The sequence below is a fragment of the Salpingoeca rosetta genome (genome assembly GCF_000188695.1).
Source record: "Salpingoeca rosetta unplaced genomic scaffold supercont1.15, whole genome shotgun sequence".
Lineage (NCBI taxonomy): Eukaryota > Choanoflagellata > Craspedida > Salpingoecidae > Salpingoeca > Salpingoeca rosetta.
The window spans coordinates 1,147,711-1,174,530 of NW_004754919.1; the positions used below are offsets into that span (position 1 = coordinate 1,147,711).

Here is a 26,820-nt window from a genome sequence, read left to right on the forward strand (position 1 = left end):
TACATGTATCCGTTCATGGGGTCTTGCGTCCATGTGGGTGTGCGTGCGTGCTGTTCACGCCTGCTTCGTGCCGAGAGAGAGAGAGAGAGAGAGAGAGAGAGAGAGAGAGAGAGAGAGTGTGTGTGTGTGTGTGTGTGTGTGTGTGTGTGTGTGTGTGTGTGTGTGTGTGTGTGTGTGTGTGTGCGAGAGTTTTCCTCACGCCACTACTCGTCGTCGTCATTGGCTATCCAGGGCAAAGGCACGCATGCTCAAGTGGGCGCTGGTCAACAATCGCCAGGCGTTTGTGCAGGTGAGCTGCAACGTTGATTTCGGCATATCCATTCAATATCACGCACGGAACGCTGACATGCTTCGCGCGCACACTCACACGCGCGATCTTCGTTTGCTTGTTTGCTTGTTCGTTCGTGTGTTCGTTTGTTTGTTCGTTGGTTTTTTCGTTTGTTTGTTTGTGCTCTCACTCTGACGCGATCACTAACGCTCACTCGTGTCACCTCCTCACACAAACACACACACGCATATTTTGGTGCAGATTTTCCTCGAGACGATGGACACGCAGGACGTGACGGCGTTTCTGCGCACCCCGACAACATCAGGCCTCACCCTGCCCTCTCTCCGCAAGATCTCGCACTCCCGCTCAAAGTACAGCGGCATGCCATTGTCTGAGCAGCGGCTCACACACGTGGTGTTGTGGCTTTGGCATAGCGCAGTCATAGCCCGTGCGCATCGCTGCACTAAGCAGCAACGACCAGTGCTCAACAGTGTTTTCTCACACTAACCTGCGTTGCGTGCATGTACATATATGTGTGTGTGTGTCTTTCAGGACGCGTGCGAAAGGACGGGCAAGGCAAATGGTGCGTCACCGGAACACTTGTTTTCACAAACGCTGCGCGCATAACTTCACAAACACAACACGTGTGCAGTCTGTTCAACGTTTCGCATGTTCACACACGCACACACACTTGCCTCGCTCCTTTTCTCTTGATGCTGTCAGATCAAGTGGAGCAACTTGAAGCACCGGTTCTCCGTCCCACTGCCACCGACGCTCAACACCGACCCGCTGCCGGCCCACTGCCACTCCCTGCTCGCGGTCAGTTGCTGGTTAGCGTGTGCAGCGTGTGCAGCGTGCACACACACACACACACACACACACACACACACACAAGTTCGTGCCCTGCTCTCATTGCCAGTATATGCCAACGCTCCTGCCTGTACGCCTGCCTCCTCCTTCAGGACATTGCTGCAACGAAGATGTACTGTGACCTGAAGGAGCTGTTCCAGTCGCGCCTGACGATCACCCAGCGCGAGATGCGGCAATACGACTTCAACATCGACTTTGACCACGACGACGTTGCCGACATTCGCAAGCGCGAGGAACTCATCATCGAGGTGACGATGGCGGTGTGGGTGTTATTGTTTGCATTGGCTGACGTTTGCGTGAAAAAGGACTATCATTTTTCGCACACGCTTGCAAACACGCACATATGAAAACACACACACACGCACACACACACACACACACACACACACACACACACACACACACACACACCCTCTCTCACTCTCACTCACTCACTCAGTCATCTCACTCACACACACGCTCTCTGTCTCACTGAATGCACATGCCCTGATGTTCAAGGCGAACAAACGGTTCACGATGGCCAACGGGGCCAATGCATGGCACATGCTCTCGTACTTTGACGTCTTCTTCGTCCGATTCCTGGTGATGCCACATTCCTGGCATTTGTCTTCTGTCTCACACGTGATGGGCTGCGCTGGCACAATGCAACATATCACCATTGTCTACCTATCCTCACGTCCCATCCAACCACTTGTACCACCACCACTGCCACGATTCATGTCACTCCCGCCAGTTTGCGCAAGGATTTATGGTGTCACGCATCCCTGTGTCGTCTTCTGGCCCGCCACCACGCCACGCGGAGGCCATCGAAGGGCTCACGCGCGCCATCCACCTCATCTGGGTCCATCGCATGGTTGGTGCACACACCCCGCTCAGTTCCCTGCGGTTGTCTCTGCCGGATTGCGCATCTGGCCGTGTCTGAGTCTTGTTTCTCATGGATTGTGTGCTCGTGGATTGTGTGTGTGTGTGTGTGTTTGTGTCTGTCTGTCTCTGTCTCTGTCTCTGTCTCTGTCTCTGTCTCTCCCTTTCTCCCCCTCTCCCCCCCCTCTCTCCCCCTCCCCCCCCACACTAACACCCACTCTATCTGTCTCTCTCTGTCTCCATCCCCCAATCACTTCTTTCCTGTCATACCGCTCACGCCATCAACGCGCGATTGCTGCACAGCTCGACGACGGCTGGTCCTATGGAAAGGCGCTGGACGAAGAGATGCAGGAGTCACCGCTCATCTGCGCTTATGACAATCAGAACGACGGCAGCGCGTTCCTCAACGAAGACATCAAACACGACATGCGCGCACACGGTCCGTTATCCTCATCGTCTCTTTGCTTGAGATGGAACTGACACGCGCAGCTGCGCGCACGTTTGTGCTCACCGCACGTCCTGAGCCTGCACACATACACATACGCGCGTACACGTGAGCATGCACACGTCCACATACCCATGCACAAGTACATGTGCACATTTACATTTGCGCATGTGCACACATTCCCTCACTTTGCGGCCCTGTCGTCCATACTTTCGCTTATCCGTGTACTCCTTCCGTTCTTCACTCGGCTGCAGCTGCGCGGTTTATGGAGACGCTGTATTCGTCCATGCGCATCGTCATCTGGCAGCCGAACACGCTGGAGAGTCTCTTCATCCACCCAACACTCACCCGCACCCCACGGCACAACGCAAAGTACACCCACCTCGTCAGCCTCTTCCCGGTGGGTCGTGTGTGTGTGCGTGTGCGTGGGTGTGTGTGTGTGCGTGCGTGTGTGTTTGTGTGTGTGTGTGTGTGCGTGTGTGTGTGTGTGTGTGTGTGTGTGTGTGTGTGTGTGTGTGTGTGTGTGTGTGTGTGTGTGTGTGTCTGTGTGCTCTTGCATTTTTTCTACGTCTGTGTCTTTCTTCAGGTGCTGCATGTCGTGGGTAATTCTGCTTCCTTGCGCTCGTGCTCACTGTCACATTGTTGTTGGATTGCCTCCTTTCTCTCACACTTAGGGTGGCTCGTTCTGGGAGAGCCAAATTCGTCATGTGGTGAGCCAGTGCCCTCGCTCGCCTTGCTCTTGCTGCATATCTGCTCATTCAACAATTTGTAACTGTTCATGTGCGAGTACGAAGCTGTGTTGACCTGCTTTTCCTTGTCACGTGTTCACCACGTGCTATCGCCCTTCCTGCTGCTGTTCAGCTGGCTGAGGCGGTGCACTCGGATGCAGAATACGTCTACTTGTTTGAACTGGACCCATTTTTCCTCTTGGCTGTACGTCCATATGATTGGTGTTTCTCGCTCCCTTGCTCTCGTCCATGCCCGTGTCAACACACTCGTGCACTCGCTGGATACCACACTCACACGACCAGTGACACGCGCACACACGCGCACACGCACACACGCACGTGGACGATGGCGCGTCACTCACGTTGGTCTTGCTGCTGCTACCTGTGGTTGTGTCAGGTGTGGGCAGCAGTGACCAACTTTCCAAGGCTCACGAAATACTTTTGGCACCTCAGTCCGCAGTACGTATCGCACCACGCAGTCCCGCCTGTATTTTTCATGAGTTTGTAGCACCTGCGCGCCCTCACACAACATGCGTGTACGTGTGTGTGTGTGTGCGTGTGTGTGTGTGTGTGCGTGTGTGTGTGTGCGTGTGTGCGTGTGTGTGTGTGTGTGTGTGTGTGTGTGTGTGTGTGTGTGTGTGTGTGTGTGTGTGAAGGTCGGCGATTCCAAATGGGCTGGTGTTGACGCTGGTGGTGAAGGCTGCCCTCGAACACGACGAGAAACTGCCGGTAGGAATTGCACACCTGTTCCTTCTGCTGATCGCACCAGCCCAACCACACCCGATTGCCACACTTACATGCGTGCGTGCGTGCGTGTGTGTGACTCCTGCTTGTTCTCCCCTCCCCCATTTTCTTCTCTTTGTTGTTCCCTGTTGTTTGTTGTTGGACTCACCCCCTCCCGTTCCGCACGCCCTGGGCTACCCGTTCAACAATGCGTGCGGTGCGTGTCGGGTTTCCATCAGCCGGAGAGCATTGTTGTGTTTGAAGGTCTCGCAAACGACATCATGGAGGAGTGCGTCGATATTCTCAACCACATTGACCAGCGCAACTCGAGTACGTGTGTCTTTGGAATTGTGCAAGTCTTGGCCGCTCTGACTTAGCTGAATGGTCCATGTCACATGAATGGAACTTGCAGCACACAACGCGCACACTACTCGTATTTGCATTCGCATACATGTACGCGGCTGCGTATTAACAGAACGCATGTGCACACACATACGAATGCCGCTCACTCTCCTCCCCCCCCCCCACACACACACGCCCATGTCGCCACACCAGAGCTTGCTGAGCGCATCCTGCGGAGTCGACCCGTGAATGGCGGGATGGTGCAGACCACCACGCTCGCATACCGCATTGGATATGAGGCATTTGTCGCCACAGACGCATTCCTGCGTGTCCTCAACTACCTCTGGGTGAGCTCAACACAGCTGTGGATCGGGAAAGGGGATGAGGGACGGAAGAGGAAAGAGGTTTCGGCCTGCGACTAACTAACTTTTCGTTTCGACACATGTTGCATGTTGTGTTTTGATGCAACGTGTTTGTGTTGTAACATCAAAATGTGCAGCCTTTTGTCTTCCTGTGCCGTTCATCGCTTGCATGCTCACATATGTGTGTTTGTTCCGCCCATTTTTCTCACGTGTGCTGTGGCTTTGTGACAACTTCCAGTACGACAACGTGGATCCAACCAACGGTCTCATCAAGATTTTCATCGCTGCACTCTTCCCGTTCTACCTCGTCATTCCCGGAGAGCAGCTCAAGTAAGAGGAGGGGAGAATGTGTGTTTGCATGTGTGTGAGGGGGAGAGGGGAGAAGCTTGCACAGGGGAGAAGCTTGCACGCACACACACACACACACACACACACACACACACACACACACACACACACACACACGCACGCACGCACGCACGCACGCGCGCGCACACACACACACATCTGCATGGTGCTCACCTCAGTCTTGCTTGCCACTGATGCGTAATGCTAGGGAATCACACGGCCACGCGCATCTCGGGTTCTGGGAGACGCTGAAGCGAACGCTTCCCGTCCGCATCGACACATCCGTCGCCATCGACTCGAGTGAGCTGTTGCGCCTTGATGTGCACGCGTGCATCCAGGCATACGGAACACACACACACACACACACAAACACATACCATCACGCATTCCAACTTGTACTGGACTTTGCTGCATTCTGTGTGCAAGTGGTGCGTGCTAACTGACATGCCGCACATGTGTGGCTGTTTTTGGAATTTCAGACAGCGATGGCGTTATTGACGAAGCAGACGACGTGTACGAGGAACTGATCAGAGACTCTTCTGTTGCAAACTTGAATATGTTTGACCGTGGTATGTGAAGCGTCTGGATTGGAGTATGTCTTCAACGGTGATAGTCCCCAGCACACCACTGTGTCCCCCCACCGCTCTCCCCTCTCACTGTCTCAGCTTCTCACCACGTGTGACCCCTGACACCTGTACATTCCACGTGTCAATTTCCGTCGCGTCTCAGGTCCGCAGCGCTCTTTGCGTGGCGTGAAGGCGCTTCGACGATCCATGAGCGAAGTCATTGTTCGTCAGGACTCTCCGCTCAATGTGAGTTCACGTGACAGCGTTTGCTCTGCCTGCAACACCAGCGTTGTTTGCCCGCCACCGCCGACACCGTTGCCGTCACAGGCGCTGTGCAGCCTGTTCGATCGTACATGAATGCGACCCACCTGCGATTCCAAACAACACAACAGCATAACCGCACCACCATGTGACTCATTGGCCAACCAAATGTTGTATGTCTCCCAGGTGCTGTGGCGGCGACTGTATTACTTCTATACGTCGCCTGCTGTTGGGTTCCTCCTTGAGACGGTCTCCTACATTGTTCTTCTCCTCCTCTTCTCGTACTCTGCGCTGCTGCCGACAACGAGCTGGCGCCATGGCTTTCTCAAGGACCAGGGCCCTGTTCCAGCCATCACCTTCATCTGGATGTGCATCCTCATGGTCGAAGAGGTGCGTATGTGCACTAGCGTTGACGTATTTGTGCGTGTGTGCGTGTGCGTGTGCGTGTGCGTGTGCGTGTGTGTGTTTTTATGTGGGCGTGTTGCCTTGATGTGTGCCAGGACATGTATTTGGGTGTTTTTCTGGTGTGGGCGTGTGTGTCTGCTGCTGTGTTTGTATGGGTGCTGCTTCTCCGCTTCAAGCCTCAGTGCTCGCCTTTTTGTCGCTTCGTGTTCATTCCCTGCTACGCTGGTGCTGTTGGTTGCGTGAACAGGTGCGGCAAGCCACACACCAGGGCCTGCGCATGTGGTGGGGTCAGTTGTGGAATCGCTGGGACGCCATCATCTACTTAACTTATCTCATTGCCGTCGGCCTCCGCCTCTCTCCGCGCGAGGACGACCTGGGGGTACGGTGTTGCCGTAACTGTGACTGTGGTGGTGGTGGTGGTGGTGGTGGTGGTCGTCGTCGTCGTCGTCGTCGCTGTGATAATCGTCGCTGTGATAATCGTCGCTGTGACAATCGTCGTTGTGGTGTGTGGGTTCACCCACGTGCGCTCACAGCTCTTTCCGTCTTCTGTTCGTTGTCTGCTGCAACTGCGTGCCTGCGGGTGTCCTTGTACAGCGCTCGCGGTACGTGTACAGCGGCGTGGCGATCATGCTGTGGACTCGTCTGGCCCGCCACTACGCCGTCAACCAGGACCTCGGTCCAAAGCTCATCATGGTGCAGCTCATGGTGGTACGTCACACTGGTTATGCTTGCTCCCCGCACGTGTGCGCGACTGCGTACTTGCATGCATGGCAGGCCGTAGCACTTGACCCTTCTGAGGCTGCGTTTACTTTTCTCACGAATACGTTTGCGGTGCTGGCAATGTGAGTGCAGAAAGACATTGTGGTGTTCCTCGGGCTGATGGTGCTCGTCTTCGCAGGCTACTCCGTTGCCCTCTATTCCGTGCTGGAGGAGAACCGCGACTGGGAACGACACACGTTCACAGAGATGGTGCGTGGTTGTGTATTGTGTGTATGTGTGTATTTTGTGTGTATTTTGTGTGTGTGTGTGTCTGCCCCCCTCCTTTCCTCATCGTTGAGGTTAAACACCATGTCACAGTTGCCAGCCCATGTCTCGAGCTTACATCCCCTCCCCACTTTACGTTTGCCCTCCCCCCCCCCGGGTGTGCTGGGTTGATACGGTTCAGGTGTTCATTCCATACTTTCAAATCTACGGCGAGCTCTTCCTTGAGGAAATGCGCGACAAGACAACGTGTGCAAACATGGAGTTTACAGACTGCGGCGGCGATCCGGTACGCGTGCACCTGACAATCCATATGCACATGCACATGCACATGCAATGCATTCTTGAGCCCCGTGGATTGTACACGTTGCTTGTTGTTGTTGTTGTTGTTGTTGTTGTTGTTGTTGTTGTTGTTGTTGTTGTTGTTGTTGTTGTTGTTGTTGTTGTTGTTGTTGTTGTTGTTGTTGTTGTTGTTGTTGTTGTTGTTGTTGTTGTTGTTGTTGTTGTTGTTGTTGCATGGTCCGCCCTCCTGTCTCGCACATACATGTACCGCAAGAAGCTGAAAAGCCTCGTCTTTGCTCCGTCCTCGCTTCATTCAAATTCATGACTCACCTTTCCCCACAACCTACATTGCTTCGTATGCCCTTCCCATGCACACACTGTGTTCACTGTGCTGTCACAACAACAGGGCTGGTTCGCTGCGCCACTGCTTGCTGCGTACATCATGATTGCCAACATTCTCCTCGTCAATCTGCTGATTGCCATGATGTCGTCCACATATGAGGCTGTGCAGTCCCGCGCCCTCGAGCTGTGGGCATACCAGAACCTCGACGCCCTCTTCGAAGTCAAGGAAACGTAAGCTTGTGTATGCGTGTGCATATGTCTGTGCGTGTCTGTGTTGTATGTGTGAGTGTGTGTCTGTGTGTCTGTGTCTGCATCTGTGTGTGCATGTGTCTGTGTCTGTGTCTGTGTATGGGGGGGGGGAGGGGTGGGGGGGGGGAGAGAGACACAACGTTGTTGTGACAAGTGTGATCGCCTTCATGATGTCGCCTCTCCTTTCTTCTTCATACCGGCTCTGGTTCGCACAGGTGGTTCCTTCCGGCGCCGTTCAACATTGCCCACAACGTCTACCTCGGCTTTGTCTGGGTCTTGGGCCTGCTTCGGTTCGTTGCTTGCTCATTTTCATGCTTTTCGCATGCGTGAATCGGGTGCTGTGGTCAAATGCGTTTCCCGAAAGTGTACGCACACTTCATCTCACCACACACACACACACACACATATACACGCGTGCACACGCACACACACGCACACTCACGCACGCACGCATGCACACGCACGTACACACAACACACGCACGCACATATACATACACACGATGCAGGTCGACGTGTCAGCCAAACAAGGTGGCACCTGATGAGGAAGGAACAGCAAACCTGAAGCAGTTTTTCCTCATGAAACGGGCCGGCAAGGCGATTGAGGACGACGCTGATGACCTCACCGAGGCGTAAGTCAATGCAACAACAGATGCACCACTCGCCTTCGCCATATCCCCGTGCTGTAATTGTGCGCGTGCGCGTGTGTGTGTGTGTGTTTGTGCACGTGTGTTTTTGTATGTGTATGTGTATGTGTATGTGTGTGTGTGTGTGTGTGTGTGTGTGTGTGTGTGTGTGTGTGTGTGTGTGTGTGTGGCTCAGCTGCATATCTGAATGGCGTTAAATCTGACACCCTGTGTGTATGCTTTGGCTTTACCAAGCTTCTGGCGCGAGTCACTCAACGAGGATGAGCACGCGCGCGTGATGGACGCCATTAAGAAACTTGAGGGAGAAGTGCAGCTGGTGCAGCGCCTCGTCCTCAATGACAAGGTTTGTTCATTCCTTGCATGTGTTGTTGTCCTTGCGCGTATGATTGTGTGTGTGTGTGTGTGTGTGTGTGTGTGTGTGTGTGTGTGTGTGTGTGTGTGTGTGTGTGTGTTTGCAGTTTTCGGTGGTGTGCCGGCTTGGGCTTTTCGGTGATGTCTGCAGCAGTCGTTTTTCACCATCTGCGGCATGGCTCCTTTGCATTCGCCCAACGCAGGCTCCCCATGCAACTGAATCCAACATTTGATGAGCCACCGACCGACTTGTGTGGTAGCAACGACTGACGACGAATCAGCAAGAAGGCGTCGTGCTGACGCATGGAGCCCAGGCCATGCATTCATGTTTGTGTTTGGCCTTGGACCGGTGCTTGCTTGCTTGCTGAGACGTTGATTCTGACATTACACAGCATCCACCCGTGAAATCGCACACGACTACCCAAGTGTGAACCACCACTGTTGAAGTGCTCGCACACACATACACACATACACACACGCACGCACGCACGCGCACACCATCACACACACACACGTACGCGCGCTGGTCGCATGTTCAATTCACAAAGGAGTGTACTCTTGGCTGACGTTCTTGTCGTACACAAGCGACACATTAGGAATAAGACACACAGCAAGCAATGCAAGCAGCTACACACATTTGCACGAACACATTCAGTCATTCGCACGCAAAGTAAGGCGGGAAATGAGTGTACACAGGTGCAAGGCAAGAAAGGGGAGCAATAACTGACACGAGGGGCATGACATGATAACCCTGCCCTGCTCCTGGGATGTTGGAACAGGTGAGTGATTCTTCGTGTGCATCGAGAAGCCGCGAGTGGTTCCTGACCACAAACTGGGCGTTGGCTAATCGGACACGCGCGTGCAACTTGGGAGACGGAAGGGCGTGGAGGCGGGTGCAGAGCGTGGCGGTCCCCGCCTAGATTTGCTGCACGTCAGCATCAGACTGGCGCTGCTGCTTGCGGCGGAGCAACACCACGGCGACGACGACGAGGGCGAGGAGGATGAGCGCACCAACAACGCCGCCAGCGATGGCACCGGCGTTGCTGCCCGTGGACCGGTCTGTGTTGTCGGGCGCGCTTGTGGCGTCTGGTGGTGGTGTCGCGTTGCCGACGTTGCCATCGTCGCCATTGTCGTCATTGTCGTCCGACGGCCCGCTGTTTCCAACCGCGACTGGATCTGCTGTGGAGGAGGGCATGGCGGTTGTCGTCGTACTATCGGTCACGTTGGAGTCCTCGCAAGATGGCATCCAGAAGCATACCAAGCTCGCGCCGCAGTCTGTTCTCTGTTGGCGTTTGTGTGTTGAGGACAAGGAGCAGGAGGGAAACGGGCGTTAAAGCGTGAATGAGAAAGTAAAGGATGGTGTGTGCACTTGCATCCACACACACACACACGTACATACACTCACGTACATACACACACACTCACCTACATACAAACACACACTCACACACACACACACACCTACATACACACACACTCACCTACACATACACACACTCACCTACATACATACACAGGTTCACACACAGACTCTCTCACAGCATATATAGCACAGCAGGCACAACACGCACACGCATGTACATCAAGTCACATCACACGGTGTGCTTACGTTGAGGGAGAGGCAGGAGCTGTTCTTGACGGAGCAGCCAGAGTCTGCATCCCATTGGCAGCTTGAGTCGAGTTCGCACAGCAACTGCGTCGGCAGGACACACAGCGTCAACAGCGGCTGGCATGTGCCGTTCACGGTGCAGTTCCCATCGGCCATGCAAGCGTCTTCGTCGATGCCATGATCGCTGCAGTTCTGCGCCATAACCGTGGGGATGGTGACGCCCGCCGACAGGAAGACGAGGCAGGTGGCGGCGATGAACATGTGCATCGCCCAATGCGAGCTTCGTGCCATCGTGCACAAGTGTATGTATGTATGTATGGATGGATGTATGTATGTATGTATGTACGCGTGGGTGTGTGTGTGTGTGTGTGTGTGTGTGTGTGTGTGTGTGTGCCTGTGTGTGTCTGCGTGAGCTCTGAGGAGGAGGTGGTGGAGAGATGGAGGACGACGCAGGGCTTGCGCTGATCAGCACGCCGAGCAGAGAATGAAAAGGGGGCAGGCGAAGGAGTTGAGGCGACGGTGAAAATGGAGTGTGACAGCGGAGAGCCAAGGAGAAATGAACACCGTACTCAGTTCACATGGGTGTCACACACTTGTTGGTGTTGGCTTCGCCGCTCTGTTGCTGGTGGCTGGCAGACTGCCAGACTGGCGCATGGCATGTCAGCCTTGGTTGCTGCGCACATTGCTGTGCAGGGAATACATGCACGAACACCTGTTCCGCCCCCGCTCGTGGGGGTTTCGCAGGCATGGGGAGTGCGTGCGTGAGTGCGGTTCGTGCCATCCAGCATGCAAAGGTTGCTGCCGTCGTGCGTGCCTCTCTCACACACACAAAGTCAGCCAAAACCAGCCAGGTGGGGTGAGCGCCTTGTCTTGCTGTGGATTGTGTGCGTGCAACCTCGAGCAAGCAGTCGTCGAAGGTCTGAAGGTGGTTGCAAAGGAGGCCGCATGAAAGGAAGCACAAAGAAGCAAACGGAAGGGCTGTCTTAAAACGTGGTGCGCACGCACATCTCACCCACGACGCAGCATGCACGCGCGTGAAAACTCCGTGTGAGAGAACATGCACCGCGCGCAAGCAAGGTTGCTGCTGCAGTCCTTTGACATTGGTTGTGTCACAGCAGTCATCGTTGTTGTTTTGTGGTGGTTTCTTTTTGTTTTTCTTTCTTTCTTTTTGTTGTTGGTGGTGGTTGTTGGCAAGAAGGAGTGAGCAATATGGTGGCGAACAACAAACAGAAGACACGTTCCACGCTGCGTCGCACGCAATGGGCAAGGCTTGCTCGTGACAACGGCGTGGGGCGCTTGGGTTGGCGTGCGTTTAATGCAGGTGTCCGGAGCAATGCGAACGTCGTCGGTAAGGAGCAAAAGCACACGAGAAAGACGAGGAAGGAAAAAAAAACGGGACGCGGACAGGGAACGCACGCAGATTAAACGCACATCACAAACACACATGGAACGTGCTTTGCACGCATCAAAGCAAACATGTTCAACACGAAACAACGGACACTGAGCGGTTTTGTGGTGCACCGCACACATGCAACTGAGTAGGAGAAACCGACAGCAACATAGCAGACACAACAACAAAAAGTCAATGCTACCGCTCACACACACACACACACACACACACACACACACACACACACACACACACACACACACACACACACACACACACACACACACACACAAGACTATCATCAGTGGGAGTAGGAACAAGAAGCATGGAATGCAACAACCACTGACATACACATAGAAACTCGCACACACACATACACACATAAATGCACAAAGACACACAATACACACACAAAGACACAAATGTCTCTCTTTAGGCAGTGGAAACAACGGCATATGACTGCTCGCGCTTCTTCTTCTCAGCACGCTGATGAAGGGCAATGGCCACCAAAAGGACGGTGACACCAATCGCCGCTAGAATACCAGCAATCGCGCCGCCGCCAAGACCAGTCGAGTCATCAGAGCCGCCCTGCCTTCCGTCATCCGTCGTCGAAACAGGTGGCTCATTCGTCGGCCCGCCGTTGTTGCCTCCAGGTGGAAGCGTGCTCGAGCTTGGCGGCTCCGTCGCCTGTGGGTTCACAACAGCAAGACCGCCAAGCAGCGCGAGATCCTCGTCGCTCGCAGAGCCCGTCTGAGACGCCATCTGCTCCGCCAGCGTGCCTTGCGTAAACGAGTCCTCAATCGCCTGACTCGTCATGTTGGCGTCCGTTGTCATCACACCAACATCCAGCGAAATGTCACCCTCTGCACGGCGGCCGCGGCCCACCTCCACCGACGCAGACGTCACGCTGCGCACGCTCACGTTGGCAGGAAGCAGGTTCACAACACCGGCAGCCAGGCTCACGGCCTCCGCAAGCTGGTTCGCGTCCAGGCGGCGGCTCAACGACGCAGTCACCATGATGGAGAAGCGAACCTCAACAACAATGGATACATCAACCTCAACGGTAAAGGTGGAGGAACAATCGAGCTTGCACGCCAGGTAGTTGTCCCAGCACCGCGTCACAGGCCCAGCACCGGCACGCAGGCAGAGGCGCAGATCGTTATTGCAGCACGCAAGACAGGACTCGCGACCAGCGGTGCACACAAGCTGCGATGATTCGCAGCTGCACTTGCGCGTCTCCGTGTTCCAGAAGCACCGGTTGTCCGTGTCACGGTACGCCCTCGACAAACACGACGTCTGCTGGTTGCACAGGCTCTGCCTAAACTCATCACTGCCCTTGAATGAATTAACATCCTCACACGTTTCAGGTGGCGGCTGGCACTCGCCAGGGTACACGACCTTGACGTTGGCGCAGCGGGCGTGGCACACAGAGGGATATGTGGTGCCGTCCTCGCCACACGCCTCCATCGCGCCGTACTCGGGGCACCGCTCCTCGCACGACACACACACACCGCCATAAGCAACCTCAACCCCGGCCGAGCGTGCATAGCACACGTTGTCGTACGTCTGCCCATCAACGCCGCACACAAATGACTCCCCATACGACACGCACGGGTCCGGCTCAACCTCGCACTCCACGCTCTCGCCCGTCGTCGCATTCACCCACACCGCGTTGCACCCGTAGCACGGGTTGAACTCGCACACCGCATCCGGGTGCGCCTCGCACGTCGCCTGCGCACACGGGTTGTAGTCGCACGTGTACGCGCTCGCACACGGGCGGTGACACTGCGCACGCGTGCCATCGCCAACGTAAAACTCGGCCCGGCACCCACCGCACGTGTTCGCCCGGCACGTGGCCGTCGGATCGCCAGGGCACGTCGCGTCCTCGCACGGATCCCGCAGGCACGCATACGCAACCACGCCAGGTGGGCACTGGTAGCTGTCGCCAGGCACATCGTCCGATGGCCTGGGCACATACTCCCCAGCATCAAAGCACAGGTCCTGCAGCGCATACGACTGTGGCCGCCGCGCGTACTCGTTCCGGTACGTCTGTCCAGACTTAGCGTCATATGTGGCCTGGACTTTCAACTCATATGCATCGATCACGGCCTGGTACTCATCGCCACGTCGCATCCAGTTGATGTTCCTCCACCATGTTGGCAGCGGCTGCAGTGGCCGGCAGGTGCGGGTGGGCGGTTGATACGTCCTGTTCTGGATGCGCTCATACACTCCACGCTGCACGCGGTACACATCACGCATGTACAGCGGCGCGCCAGAGCCCGTTCCGCACCCGCGCTCGTCCAGCCCGTTCTCATCAAACCCATACGCATCGTACCCGCGCACGTCAAAGCCATACCGGTCAGAGCCGTACATGTTGTTCGCGTCCACAGGCACGTCCACATACTCGCCGTCAGCGCCACGCCCGTACCGGTCGCGCCCATACACGTCGCGGCCGTTGCTGTCGTAGCCGTCGCGGTTGTATTGCGGCCGCGTCGTGTTCACGTAGTAGCCCTCCGTCCCAGGCGTGCCGCCATACGCCGTCTCGTTGCATGGCGGGCTCTGTCCGGGCGCAGCATACACCACGCACAGCTGGGCCTCGCTGTCAAGCACCTCCGCGGCAGTCTTGGCAAACGGATCAAGCGTCATGTGCAGCATGGATGCAGGATACTGGTTGCCGTTGCCAAGCGTCACCTGCCAGTCGTACCACAGCTTGTCCACAAACGCGTGGTGCAGGAAGAACAGCGGGTCATACGGCGAAGAATACGTCGCCATTGTGCCGCCCACAAACACATGCACGTCGCCGTGGCGCGCCTCAATCTCAGCTACAACCGTCGAGTAGTCTGTGCCCGCGAGAATGCCGGCAATTTCCGCAAACGACGGCATCGCCCAGCCCAGCGCCCAGTTGCGCTCAATGCACGGCGAAAACCCGGCAAAGGGGCCGTCCGTCACACACTGGTCCACGCCGTTGCCATTGCCGCCAACAACGTTCCACACGGGCGACGTCTCCGGCGACAGCGCATCAATCGTCCAGTCCCAGTACGGGATGGTCACGTTGCAGTTACCGCTCACCTCCCGCAGCGTCAGCTCAAGCTGCTTCAAAAACTCGCGGTGCCACGGCCAGAACGCAGGGTTGCCGTGCGCCTGCGGCACAGCACCAAGGTGCGTGTTGGCAAACGCCGACCACATGTTGCTCTGCTCCAGCAGCACAACGGCGTCCGTGAACGCCTGCACTTCTTCAACCGTCATGTCGCGGATCTCCCGCCGCGTCGTCACAGCGCTGCACTCGCACGACACGCTGCCGTCGGTTGCACAGAAGCACGTCTGGCACCCAAACGTAAACGTCTCTCCAAAGTCGTACCGCTGCCCGCCATACACGCACTGCCGCGGCGCCTCCCACTTGGGGTTGCCGCACCGCCGCTCCTTGCACGTCTTGCCCTGCGCAAACGACACCACCTCAACCTGCCCGTCTCCGGTCTCCAGGGCCTGGCACGCACTGCGCGTCATCTGCTGGCACGAGAACTCTGCGCCCTGGTACGTGCCGTCGTACCCGTATCCGTCCCGGTCGTACCCGGACCGGTCCAGCCCTGCGCGGTCTCGCCCAGTGGCGTCGTACTGCTCGTCGGCCAGGTAGCCAAACTGCTGCCCGTCACGGCTGTACGTCTCAGAGTACCCGCGGATGTTGAACCCGTACCCGTCTCGGCCCCGCGTGTCATATCCACGCTCATCCAGCCCATACGCATCGTAGCTGTTCCGAGTGAACGGTGCATATGTCAGGGCTCGCAACGAGAAGCCATCCCGTGCATAGCCTGTTCTGTTGTAGCCGTAGCGGTCGTAGCCACTGCGATCGTAGCCATAGCCATAGCCACCGCCGTTGGTGGGCTCCATGCGCCGGGTGCAGCAGGCGCCAACAGCACAGCGCTGCTCACACGCCTCCCTGCTCTCAAAGTTGTTGCTGTTGCCACCGCATCCACCGTACGTAAACTGCTGGCACTGCTGCGTCGGCTTGTCAAAGTACCACCGCCCAATGCTGGCCTTGCACGGTCCAGGAAGCGCAGGCTGCGCACACACTGGCTGGTACGTGTAGCTCCCGGCATCACACTTCCAGTAGCACGACCAGATGGCTTGGAGCAGAATCTGCGCCCGGCGGGTGGGGACAGTGATGCCATCGTAGCAAGCCTCGTCGCATGCACCGTTGCGTTGGCGCTGCTTCACCAGCTCGTACAGCGCCTCACGGCATGGGCCGTAGCGCATGCACGCATCAAACTTGTCCTGGCACTCTCCAGTGCACCGGTCACGCAGCGAGCAATCAAGTGAGTTCACATCATCGTACGAGTCGTACACGGCGTCGTAGAAGTCGACAGAGCAGCGGCCGCAGTTGCTCACAACACACACGGCATCCGGATACGCGAGGCAGCGCCGGTCGCTGCACAGGTCGTCAGGGCAGTCCACCTGCGGCACACCGCGCGGGCACACGCAGCTCGGCTCAACCACGCCGTAGTCACGCAGATCCCACTGCGACGGCGACTGGCCCTCGTGCGAGAAGCACTGGTTGTCCTGCTTGTCTTCGTTGTCGCGGTGCCACACCTGCACAGTGACGTACACGGTCATGTTGCGCGGCAGCCCATCCGGCACAGCGCAGGTGATGGTGTCGCCATTGCTGCTCACCGCAGCCTCCGCATAGCACCCGTGCCACGTGCACGACAGCGCGCCAGTTGTCGGATCCTCCACCCAGAACCCGCACGTTGCCCGCGCATGCACGCCATACGATGGATCAATGGCCACAGACACATCAACTGTCTCCGCATCCTCCGCCAACCCGCATGCAGGCTCGACTTCAAACACCCGCGGCACATACTGCGGCCGGCACTCCGGCGCAGGGCACCGAATCTCAAGCACCGCGTAGTCGTACGCCTCCCACTGGGATGGCGACTGGCCCTCGTGCGAGAAGCACTGGTTGTCCTGCTTGTCCTCGTTGTTGGCGTGCCACACCTGCACGGTGATGCGCACAGGCCCGCTCGCCGGCATGCCGTTTGGCACCTCGCAGGTGATGACGTTCCTGTCCACGTCCACCGTCGCCGGCGCATAGCACCCGTGCCACGTGCACTGCCACGAGGAGCCGTCGCTCGTCGGCCGCCAGAACGCGCACGTCGCCCGCGCATCATCACCATACGTTGGGTCAATCCACACGCCAACCTCAACCGTGCTTGCATCCGCGTCCAGCCCACACCCGGGGTTCACCCGGTACACGCGCGGAACCGTGTCGTGCGCGCACACGGGCGCAGGGCAGTTGACAAGAAACACTCCGGAATCATACTCGCTCCAGTGGTACGATGACTGGCCCTCGTGCGAGAAGCACTGGTTGTCCTGCTTGTTGGCGTTGTCCTTGTGCCTCACCTGCACCGTTACCCGAACAAGCTCGTTGAGCTTCAGCCCCTCGCGCAGCGTGTACATTGATTGTGTCGTCAGCCGCATTCACCGTCGCTGCTGCGTAGCACCCTTGCCACGTGCAATACAGCCTGTTGTTCGTTCTGGCATCAGAACGCACACGTTGCCCGTGCATCTGCGCCGTATGTCGGGTCGATTGCAACAGACACGTTCACCGTCTGCGCGCCTTCCTCCAGCCCGCACGCAGGCTCAATGCCGTACACGCGCGGCACATACGCATCCGTGCACTCTGGACCAGGGCAGTTGACCGAGAACACGCCAAAGTCAAAGCCGCCCCACGAGTACGACGACTGGCCCTCGTGCGAGAAGCACTCGTTGCGCTGCTTGTTGGCAGTGTTGTCCTTGTGCCACACCTGCACCGTCACGTGCACCTCCTCGTTCGGTGGCAGGCCATCTGGCAGCGTGCATGTGATCACCGTGCCGGCCGCGTTGACGCTGGCCGCTGCGTAGCACCCATGCCACGTGCACGACAGGCGTCCAGTAGCATCAGGCAGCCAGAAGGCGCACGTTGCCCGCGCGTCATCGCCGTATGTCGGGTCAATGGCAACAGAGACGTCGATGGTGGTGGCGTCCTGTGCCAGGTCGCACTCGGGATCAATGCCGTACACGCGCGGCACGTACTCGTCTGTGCACTGCGGAACAGGGCACTTGGCCGTGAACTTGCCATAGTCGTAGTCGCTCCACAGGTACGACGACTGGCCCTCGTGCGAGAAGCACTGGTTGCGCTGCTTGTCTGCGTTGTCCTTGTGCCACACCTGCACCGTCACGAAGATGGACACGTCCTCGGGCACGCTTGGCGGCAGCGTGCACATGATCGTGTCGCCTGCGGCGTCGACTGTTGCCGCTGCATAGCACCCGTGCCACGTGCACGACAGGCGACCATCGGCATTGCGAATCCAGAAGGCGCACGTTGCCCGCGCGTCCTCCCCGTATGTCGGGTCAATCGACACAGACACGTTCACCGTGCTCGAATCGCCAATGCCACACTCAGGCGACACGTCAAAGATGCGAGGCACCGTTTGCTGCGAGCAAGGGCTGCCAGGCTGCGTGCACGTGTCGCGTTTGGTCAGCAGCGCGTAGTTGTACGTTGAGCAGAACGGGGAGACGAGGTTCTGGGCGATGGACGGGTACAGTGTTACACGCAGCTTGACCTCGGCGCCATCGGCAAGAATGTCCCACACGTCAGGCAGCTCGCACGTCACGCTCACAAAGCCGTCACGGCTGGAAGGCGCCACCCATCCAAGCGTCATGCATCCGCTGGGTCCACACACGCCGTCTGTGTCATAGAAATGGCAGTACGCGCGCAGCACGCGGTCGGTTGCCTTCCACTGGCTGCCCACATTCACCGTCACCGTGTCCGTGCTCTCCACGCACTGCTGCTTCTCAAAGATGAACGGCTGCTCCGCCGGTGAGCACTCCTCGTGGCAGTCAAGCAGGCAGCTCGAAGCCTTGAACAGGAGGCTAGCGAATGTGTATCCGGCCACGTAAGATGAACAGCTTGCATAGCATGTGCTGTCGCACGTCGTGTCAACGTGGGCATTGTAGAGGCAGTCAAGGGCCTGCTTGCACGCATCATTGCGATTGCACCCTGAATCTGAGCGCGACACACATCTGCGTCACAAGTTGCCGTGCTGGGCGCAGATGTGCACTGCTCCTGCCACTGGCATCCGTTGAAGGTGCACGAGTCTGAAGAGGTGTAACGCGTGCAGGGGTTGCTGCGTCGGTTCACGTTGCACTTCTCCACGCTGCTGTCCCAGTAGCAGAACGAAGATCCATACTGCACACACGCCGACTGGGACAAGAAGCCGCTGCATCGCTCCTCGGGCGCAGCGCACCGCTGCTCCCACTCGCACTCCGAGCTTGTACTGCACTCGTCCTTTGTCGGATACGTCGTTCGGCACTCCACCTCCCCAAGACACGTCTTGGTGCACGACACTGCGCGATCCAGCAGCCGGGCAGCGCCCACACTCAGGTCCGCGTACGCGTCGTTGAAGCACGCGGCATCACACGTGCCGTTCTCGTAGCGCGCACCAATAAACTCCCACGCCGCGCGGCAGTCTGCACGCTCGGTGCACGGCTTGATGACAGATGCGCACCTCTCCTCCATGCACACTTTGGTGGGGTCCTCGGGCGGCACAGGCTCGTCGTACTCGCACTCCTTGCGCCACTCACAGGACGATGACGAAGCCCGGCACAACGTCGCATCCTGCAAATCAGGCAAAGCAGAGGGGACGTGTACACGTGTGAGCATGCAAGGCTTGCATAAATGCGGAGCGACAATGACAATGGCAGCAAGTCCACACAAACTGGCAAACACACAAATGGCTGGCAGACAAGCAAGAACAGCACAAAAGACAAGACAATGTCACCATACCTGGTAGCTCAAGCATTCATGACGTTGGAGGTAGCACCAGTAGTTGTCTTCATCCCAGCTGCAGCGGCGATCAGATAAGCATGCGAGCTTCGTTTCTGCCCAGCAAAGCGTGTCGTCCTTTGGTGCACAGTATTGGTTCCTGCTGCAAAGATGATTGGCCTGGCACATTTCCTCGTTGCTCACGGCGCAGACAGGTGCAAAGTAGCAGCGCTTCTCGCACTTTGCCACCTCCATGAATGCAGCATGCTCCTCTGCAGTTCGCGACACCTGGTCCATGCACTCGTTCAAGCAGACGTCTGGGTCTGTGCACTCGCCTTGCTGGGATGGGCGAAGTGCGCATTCGTATGTTGCTCTGCAGCCTCCAGTGCACTTGCTCAGCGCGTCTCGGCACACCATGCGCTCGCAATACGTGCTGCCGTAATCGTCAAACTCGTGCTCAATAACCGAACGGAGGCACATCTCCTGCCATTGGCATTCGTCACGGCCATTGCACCTGCGCTTGTCCTGTTGTTGAACAGAAGAGAACGAGGGTACAAACAAGAGCGCACAGAGAGGCGGTAACGTAAGTGGCCAAGCTGAAACTAGGAGCGCAAACATGTGTAAAACGGAACGCTACCCAAGTTCAAACAGCTACAATGACTCCAAGTGTACGCGACCAACCTGATATTGGAAACACGGATGCTGAGCGAGGAAGCAGCCTGCAGCGTCCCACTGGCAGCCGTCTTCAGCCTCGCATGCTGTCATGTTGCTGTGCTGGCAGCGCGCAGTAGTGGGGCGGCATTGCTCAACGAGAGCACATGATGTCTGTGCAGCACACGCATGCTTTTCACCACTGTACTGTTCGCAGAAGTCATCCAAGTTGGTTGTGGTCGTTGTCGTTGTCGTTGTCGTTGTCGTTGTCGTTGTCGTTGTCGTTGTCGTTGTGGATGTGGACGTGGAGCTTGATGATGAAGAGGAGCTTGTTGACGTCGACGTGGAAGTGCTTGTGGATGTGTCTGTGACTTTCACTGTTGTGGTGGTGGCGTTGAGATCAGTCGTGGTTGTGGGAATGATGGTTGTTGCGTTGAGCTCGGTCGTGGTTGTGGCCTCTGTTGTCGTTGTCGTGGGAATGATGGTTGTTTCGTTGAGCTCGGTCGTGGTTGTGGCCTCTGCTGTGGTTGTCGTGGGAATGATGGTGGTGGCGTTGAGCTCAGTCGTGGTTGTGGCCTCTGCTGTCGTTGTCGTGGGAATGATGGTTGTTTCGTTGAGCTCGGTCGTGGTTGTGGCCTCTGCTGTGGTTGTCGTGGGAATGATGGTGGTGGCGTTGAGCTCAGTCGTGGTTGTGGCCTCTGCTGTCGTTGTCGTGGGAATGATGGTTGTTTCGTTGAGTTCGGTCGTGGTTGTGGCCTCCGCTATTGTGGTGGCATTGAGCTCGGTCGTGGTCGTTGTGGGAATGATGGTGGTGGCGTTGGGCTCGGTCGTGGTTGTGGCCTCCGCTGTTGTGGTGGCATTGAGCTCAGTGGTGGTCGTTGTGGGAATGATGGTTGTTGCGTTGAGCTCGGTCGTGGTTGTGGCCTCCGCTGTTGTGGTGGCATTGAGCTCAGTGGTGGTCGTTGTGGGAATGATGGTGGTCGCGTTGAGCTCGGTCGTGGTTGTGGCCTCCGCTGTTGTGGTGGCATTGAGCTCAGTGGTGGTCGTTGTGGGAATGATGGTTGTTGCGTTGAGCTCGGTCGTGGTTGTGGCCTCCGCTGTTGTGGTGGCATGGAGCTCAGTGGTGGTCGTTGTGGGAATGATGGTTGTTGCGTTGAGCTCGGTCGTGGTTGTGACCTCCGCTGTTGTGGTGGCATTGAGCTCAGTGGTGGTCGTTGTGGGAATGATGGTTGTTGCGTTAAGCTCGGTCGTTGTTGTGGGAATGATGGTGGTGGCGTTGAGCTCAGTCGTAGTGGCCTCCGCTGTTGTGGTGGCGTTGAGCTCAGTCGTAGTGGTTCTCCAAGAGGTAGTTGACATCGAGGTGCTTGTTGAAGTACTGGTTGATGTGCTTGTTGACGTATATGTACTTGTCGAAGTCGAAGTTGATGTGGAAGTGGACGTCGCACTTGTGGTCGACGTACTGGTTGATGTGGACGTGGATGTGGACGTGGATGTGGACGTGGATGTGGACGTGGATGTGGACGTGGATGTGGATGTAAAGTTCAGGATGCCACTGCTGTCCGAGGTTGTAGATGTGGAGGTGTTTGGAAACGTCGTGGACACATTCGGAAACGTCGTTGTCGTCGTGGTTGTAACCGTTGGAAAGGTCGGTGATTGGGCGACAGGGCCCTTGGCGAGGCAGAGCACCACCGCCACGGCTGCAAAGGCTATCGATGGTGCCTTCATGGCTGCGCGTTGCACGCGGCGCCACCAGATGCTCCAGACAACACCAAAATGGAGTGATTGGGAGTGGCAATTGCCTGCAGCACCCCCAACCCACAAAACGCAGCACAAGTTCGAGAGTGAGTTGGTGAGTGAGCCAGTCAGCCAGTCAGTAACGAGAGTGGATTGTAGGTGAGCTCGCGTGTGAGCACGTCGGCACGTGTCAATGAACGTCGAGGTGAACAAACACAAAGCGCACCACCTCAAATCGTGCACACCCACAGACGCACACACAGACGCACACACATACACAGACGCACACAGACACGTGCACTCACACATGTTCACGTGCGCACCCATACGCGCACACTCATTGAGCAAGTCAGGAGGCGCGGACCTTGTATGAGGGAGGGGTGTGCAGATCAAGTTCAGTCCACAGGATCTTGGGTGCGGGTCGAGGGTTGGAAAAAAAATGGCTATGCCATGCCATGCGTTGACCACTTGTATCGCCGTGTCGGTGCAGGTGGCTGCAGTGGTAGGCCACGCGTTGTACCTGGATTGTTCGTTGGACGGCAGCTTCACTGGTGTCAGCGGCCGCAATGGGCCATTGTTGTTGTCGCGTGGACTGGGTGACTCGCGAAGTTATTTTTTGAATGGCGCTCCTCACTGGTTGCTGGTGGCTGAGCTGAGCGGCGCCAGTGCTCGTGCGTGATCGGCAACCATTCTCACCCGAGCCAACACATTGTTACCCACCCGATCAATGATCATCGTTTGTTTGTGGAACAGTGTTGAAGTGACGACAGCAAAGATGCGGCAGCAAGCGTCCATTTTTTGTCGCACTTGGACGGTGAACTGGATGCCTGCGTGTTTCGGTGATGCAGCACACAACGTGATGTGAGTTGCGCCTGCTCCTTCCCATCCACCAGCATCATCAATCACAAGCATAACCAGCGGTAGCACCGCCAGCAGCGCCATCACCACCAACCATTTCCCTTCCACACAACACGACACGACACTGCACGCACCTTTGATGTTTGTTGTGGTGGTGTTTTGGCTTTCCCGCCAAAACACGGCCTGGCAGAGTGGCGACTGAATTCTGTCAGCGGAAATTCCCGATGACATGTTTGTGTGTATGAGTGAGTGTGAACGAATGCGTTGTCTTGACGTGTGGGAACACCATGATTTCACCATGGTCTGACTTTGTGAAAGACCCTCTTTGTTTGTCCCTCTATCAGGTGATCTCCTGATACACAATGTGTGAATGTACACGTGTCACTTTAATAGTGTATACGTGTACCCTCTTCCTCTATCATATGCGTGATATGTACTGCATGGTGTTCATTCTCTTCTGTCCCCGATTCCAACGACACCACTGCGTGGGTTGTCTACCAAGGTTTACTTCAGCTGTGAAAGCTCTCAATACAAGTCTCAGGGAAAACGCTGAGGAACAATCTTGTCAGATTATGAGACCTGGCGGCGACACCAACTGCGAGCAACACGAAGACGCCGAGACAGAACGACAACATGAATCAGTTCAAGCACCAAGACAACCCCATGGGGAAAGTACCCGTGTTCAACGGAGTCAACATGCGCTACAGTGTGTGGGCCATGAGAGTCCGAAACTACATGTTGGAGAGAGACTGCTGGCTGGCAGTATCAGAAGGAGACAACGATGAAGAGTACGAGCGGATGATACGGAGCCTCAGTGAAAGCCAGCAAGCCCAGTACAGGCAGATGTATGGAAGGGCCATGGGTATCATCGGCAACGCAGTAGGCGGAGCACTTACCAAGATCGTGTCAGGGCCGACCATTCGCGGAGACCCACGCAAGGCATGGTTCGCTCTCAAGCAACTGTACGACCGCCGAGACGACGAGGAGATCTCCAGACTCAGTGCAAGCATCTTCGCGAGGACCTGGGGCAAGGACGACAACGTGCAGACAGTCATGGGCGATGTCATCGACGCGTATGACGAAATCACAGCAGCACAAGGAGTACTGAGCGAGTCCATGGTGGTGAATCACGTCCTCAACATCCTCCCAGACAAGTACAGGAACGTAGCGCAGATCATCCGCGTTACCCAGAGACAGCTCGACCTGAGAGAACTCCTGAAGATGCTTCTATTGGAACAAGCGAGGGCAAGGACGAAGACGCAGTCACAGCATCAACCACTCATCGCCTACGCACAGAAAGGCGATGCCAGGAAGGATAAGAGACGATGCTGGAACTGCGATAAACCAGGCCACCTCAGCAAGGACTGCAGATCAAGAAAGAAGAAAACCCCCGGGCACGGACGAAAACCACGCAGAGACCAAGACAGGACAAGGCAGTACCGGCATGAGAAGACCTTCAAACTGGCAGAGACAGCACATGTGACGTCCACAGCAGCGGCAGGAGACAACGGGTGGCTGGTGGACAGTGGTGCGACAACACACGTCTCATCAGTACGTGACGATTTTCTCACCTTGAGTGAAGAATCCGTCGACGTAACCCTGGCAGATGGGTCAACGGTTACAGCAACGGGCCGTGGTACAGTGAGACTGCAGACCAGCGCAGGGGCAGTGACGATGACAGATGTCCTGTACCTGCCCCGTGGGCAGGCACGCATTATCAGCATGGGTAAAATCATGGAGAAAGGAAACGACGTTTACAGCAAGGCAGGGTCGCTGTACATCACCTTTCCCGATCGAACGCAGATACAGCTCCAGAAGAGGGATGAGCTGTACTTTCTGCCTCAGACGACAACATCAGCGACAACCGCTGCAGCAGTCCAGGAGAACACGGCGACATCAGCAACAACGGCCACAGCAATCCATGAGAATATGGGACACAGGGCATGTGATCCCTGCATCAAGGGAAAGATGCGGAACGCCAACAGCAAGAAGTTCTCCGGCAACAGCAACAACAGCTACAAGCCAGGTGAAATGCTGTGTGCAGACCTGACAGGACCACACCCTCCTACGCTTACCGGCGGCAGATTTGCGGTCGTGCTCCTTGACGTCGCAACCCAGTACAGCAGCGTCGGACTCATGGCAACGAAGAAGGACCTGGCCAACACCTTGGACAGCATGCTGATGACATTGCCCCGGGCAATGGGCATAGGACACAGAGTGAACACACTGAAGACGGACAACGAGCCACTTTTCTCGACACCTGCTATGCTGAAAGTGCTACACAAGCACAAACTCGACATGCGGCATTCTCCCCCGTACCGACCAGAGAAGAACGGAGACGTCGAACGGCACATCCAGACTCTCACGTCCACAGCACGCACCCTGCTGATCGACGCGCGCCTTCCGACCGAGTTTTGGGGCTGTGCCCTTCTGCACGCGTCCCATGTGCACAATCACCTGAAGCCACTCCAGCGGCTGAAACTACATCCAGTGGTGCAAGACATGAAGCAGTTCGGCGTCACGGCGTACGTCAGAGATCGCAACGGTGACAAATGGAGGCCAAGAACATGGACCGGCATCTACGTCGGGTTCAACCCACAGTGCAGGGCACACAAGATCTACAACCCCGAGTCACACAACGTCATCAGCACTTACGACGTTCGCTTCCTGACAATGGAAGAATCCTGGTTAAGGCCCGTTCTTCACCAGAGGGAAGACTTTTTGCCTCCCTCTCTGGACCTGGCACAAAGGCCGTTACCATCAACCACAACAACGACCACGCATGAGCCAGTGATGACGCAGCAACAACAGACGCATGAGCCAGTGATGACGCAGCAACAACGGATGCATCAGCCAGTGCAGATACAACGACAACCTCAACGAGAGAAGCAGAAGCAGGCTCGTCGGGTGAGGAAGCAACCACAACAGCAAACAACGCACCGAAAGCAGACGTCACCAGTCCAGTCGCTGCCACCGCAGCAGACGACACCAGTCCAGGCGCTGCCACCGCAGCAGACGACACCAGTCCAGTCGCTGCCACCACAGCAGACGTCAGTCCAGACTCTGCCAACGCAGCACAAACAGGCGTCAGAACCACCACAGCAGCTGACACAAACGACGCAGCCACCACAGCAGGTGCAGCACATGACGCAGCCACCACAGCAGGTGCAGCACATGACGCCAACAACGTCCGACCAAGGGCCGCGCAGGTCCGCACGAATTCGCGCGCAGCAGCAGAAGACGACTGCAGCCAAAGCAACAGCAGCTCAGGCGCGCGCGGGGTTCGAAGAGGCGGAGAGAAGTGAGATGGACAGCCTGAGAAGACATGGCGTCCTAGAACGTGTTGAGGAGAAGGGGTATGTTAGCACTCCTGTGCTACCGACGATGTTCGTCTATTCTACAAAATCCGATGGAAAGAGGAAGGCACGTCTAGTGGTCAGGGGAGACCTGGATCAGCACGACACCAGCACTTACTCCCCAACAGCAAGCAGATCAACGTTGCTTACCTTGATGGCGTCAACCACAGCTCCACTGATGGTGATGGACGTGACCACTGCGTTCCTTCACGCCGACCTGCCAAGAGATGTGCATGTGAAGATCAGAGGAGAGGTTTTCAGGTTGCATAAGGCCCTCTACGGCCTCAAGGACAGCCCACGTCTGTTCCACCAGCACATCCACTCCATCCTCACACGACTCAGCTGGCAAGCCACCATCACCGACCCTTGTCTCTACACCCGTCAACATCAGCAG

General features: G+C 56.6%; 5 protein-coding genes across 5 annotated transcripts in view; 2 read left to right on the forward strand and 3 right to left on the reverse strand.

The window, feature by feature from the left end:
• Positions 1-9,436, forward strand: part of PTSG_06043 (uncharacterized protein) — a 13,652-nt gene extending 4,216 nt beyond the window's left edge. Inside the window, exons 12-40 of the mRNA XM_004992878.1 lie at positions 232-289; positions 530-639; positions 821-851; positions 992-1,087; positions 1,231-1,386; positions 1,637-1,720; positions 1,872-1,991; positions 2,303-2,438; positions 2,699-2,844; positions 3,119-3,154; positions 3,306-3,377; positions 3,570-3,631; positions 3,829-3,901; positions 4,135-4,225; positions 4,451-4,584; positions 4,838-4,929; positions 5,156-5,247; positions 5,427-5,516; positions 5,677-5,759; positions 5,961-6,164; positions 6,427-6,558; positions 6,774-6,887; positions 7,032-7,148; positions 7,345-7,449; positions 7,849-8,015; positions 8,249-8,323; positions 8,542-8,664; positions 8,914-9,022; positions 9,234-9,436. Of these exons, the coding sequence (XP_004992935.1) occupies positions 232-289; positions 530-639; positions 821-851; positions 992-1,087; positions 1,231-1,386; positions 1,637-1,720; positions 1,872-1,991; positions 2,303-2,438; positions 2,699-2,844; positions 3,119-3,154; positions 3,306-3,377; positions 3,570-3,631; positions 3,829-3,901; positions 4,135-4,225; positions 4,451-4,584; positions 4,838-4,929; positions 5,156-5,247; positions 5,427-5,516; positions 5,677-5,759; positions 5,961-6,164; positions 6,427-6,558; positions 6,774-6,887; positions 7,032-7,148; positions 7,345-7,449; positions 7,849-8,015; positions 8,249-8,323; positions 8,542-8,664; positions 8,914-9,022; positions 9,234-9,263 (2,938 nt within the window). The 3' untranslated portion in view covers positions 9,264-9,436. The remainder of the gene's footprint in view (positions 1-231; positions 290-529; positions 640-820; positions 852-991; positions 1,088-1,230; positions 1,387-1,636; positions 1,721-1,871; positions 1,992-2,302; positions 2,439-2,698; positions 2,845-3,118; positions 3,155-3,305; positions 3,378-3,569; positions 3,632-3,828; positions 3,902-4,134; positions 4,226-4,450; positions 4,585-4,837; positions 4,930-5,155; positions 5,248-5,426; positions 5,517-5,676; positions 5,760-5,960; positions 6,165-6,426; positions 6,559-6,773; positions 6,888-7,031; positions 7,149-7,344; positions 7,450-7,848; positions 8,016-8,248; positions 8,324-8,541; positions 8,665-8,913; positions 9,023-9,233) is intronic.
• A 141-nt stretch (positions 9,437-9,577) lies between these two features.
• Positions 9,578-11,763, reverse strand: PTSG_06044 (uncharacterized protein). The gene is made up of 2 exons (XM_004992879.1): positions 10,640-11,763; positions 9,578-10,312 (listed from the first exon to the last, which is right to left on the reverse strand). Exons 1-2 carry the CDS (start codon positions 10,928-10,930, stop codon positions 9,947-9,949), a joined length of 657 nt encoding a protein of 218 aa, XP_004992936.1. The 5' UTR covers positions 10,931-11,763; the 3' UTR covers positions 9,578-9,946.
• A 698-nt stretch (positions 11,764-12,461) lies between these two features.
• On the reverse strand, positions 12,462-17,501 carry PTSG_06045 (protease inhibitor; the record flags this gene model as incomplete). Its single annotated transcript, XM_004992880.1, has 1 exon — positions 12,462-17,501. One exon carries the CDS (start codon positions 17,499-17,501, stop codon positions 12,462-12,464), a length of 5,040 nt encoding a protein of 1,679 aa, XP_004992937.1.
• Positions 17,502-17,563: 62 nt separating this feature from the next.
• On the reverse strand, positions 17,564-20,746 carry PTSG_12385 (uncharacterized protein; the record flags this gene model as incomplete). Its single annotated transcript, XM_004992881.1, has 4 exons — positions 20,509-20,746; positions 19,849-20,352; positions 19,084-19,680; positions 17,564-19,033 (listed from the first exon to the last, which is right to left on the reverse strand). The coding sequence occupies exons 1-4, from the start codon at positions 20,590-20,592 to the stop codon at positions 17,564-17,566; spliced, it is 2,655 nt and encodes an 884-aa protein (XP_004992938.1). The 5' UTR covers positions 20,593-20,746.
• A 2,957-nt stretch (positions 20,747-23,703) lies between these two features.
• PTSG_12386 (uncharacterized protein) overlaps positions 23,704-26,820 on the forward strand; it is a gene marked incomplete at its 5' end in the record, with an annotated part of 4,642 nt that continues 1,525 nt past the window's right edge. Inside the window, one exon of the mRNA XM_004992882.1 lies at positions 23,704-26,426. Within this exon, the coding sequence (XP_004992939.1) occupies positions 23,704-26,426 (2,723 nt within the window). The remainder of the gene's footprint in view (positions 26,427-26,820) is intronic.

What these genes read in the sequence shown, in the direction of transcription:
- PTSG_06044 (XM_004992879.1), bottom strand. Translation starts at nt 10,930, where the DNA reads ATGGCACGAAGCTCGCATTGGGCGATGCACATGTTCATCGCCGCCACC. An exon ending in GCTCCTGCCTCTCCCTCAAC is followed by an intron (nt 10,313 to 10,639) that starts GTAAGCACACCG and finishes AAACGCCAACAG; the next exon opens with AGAACAGACTGCGGCGCGAG.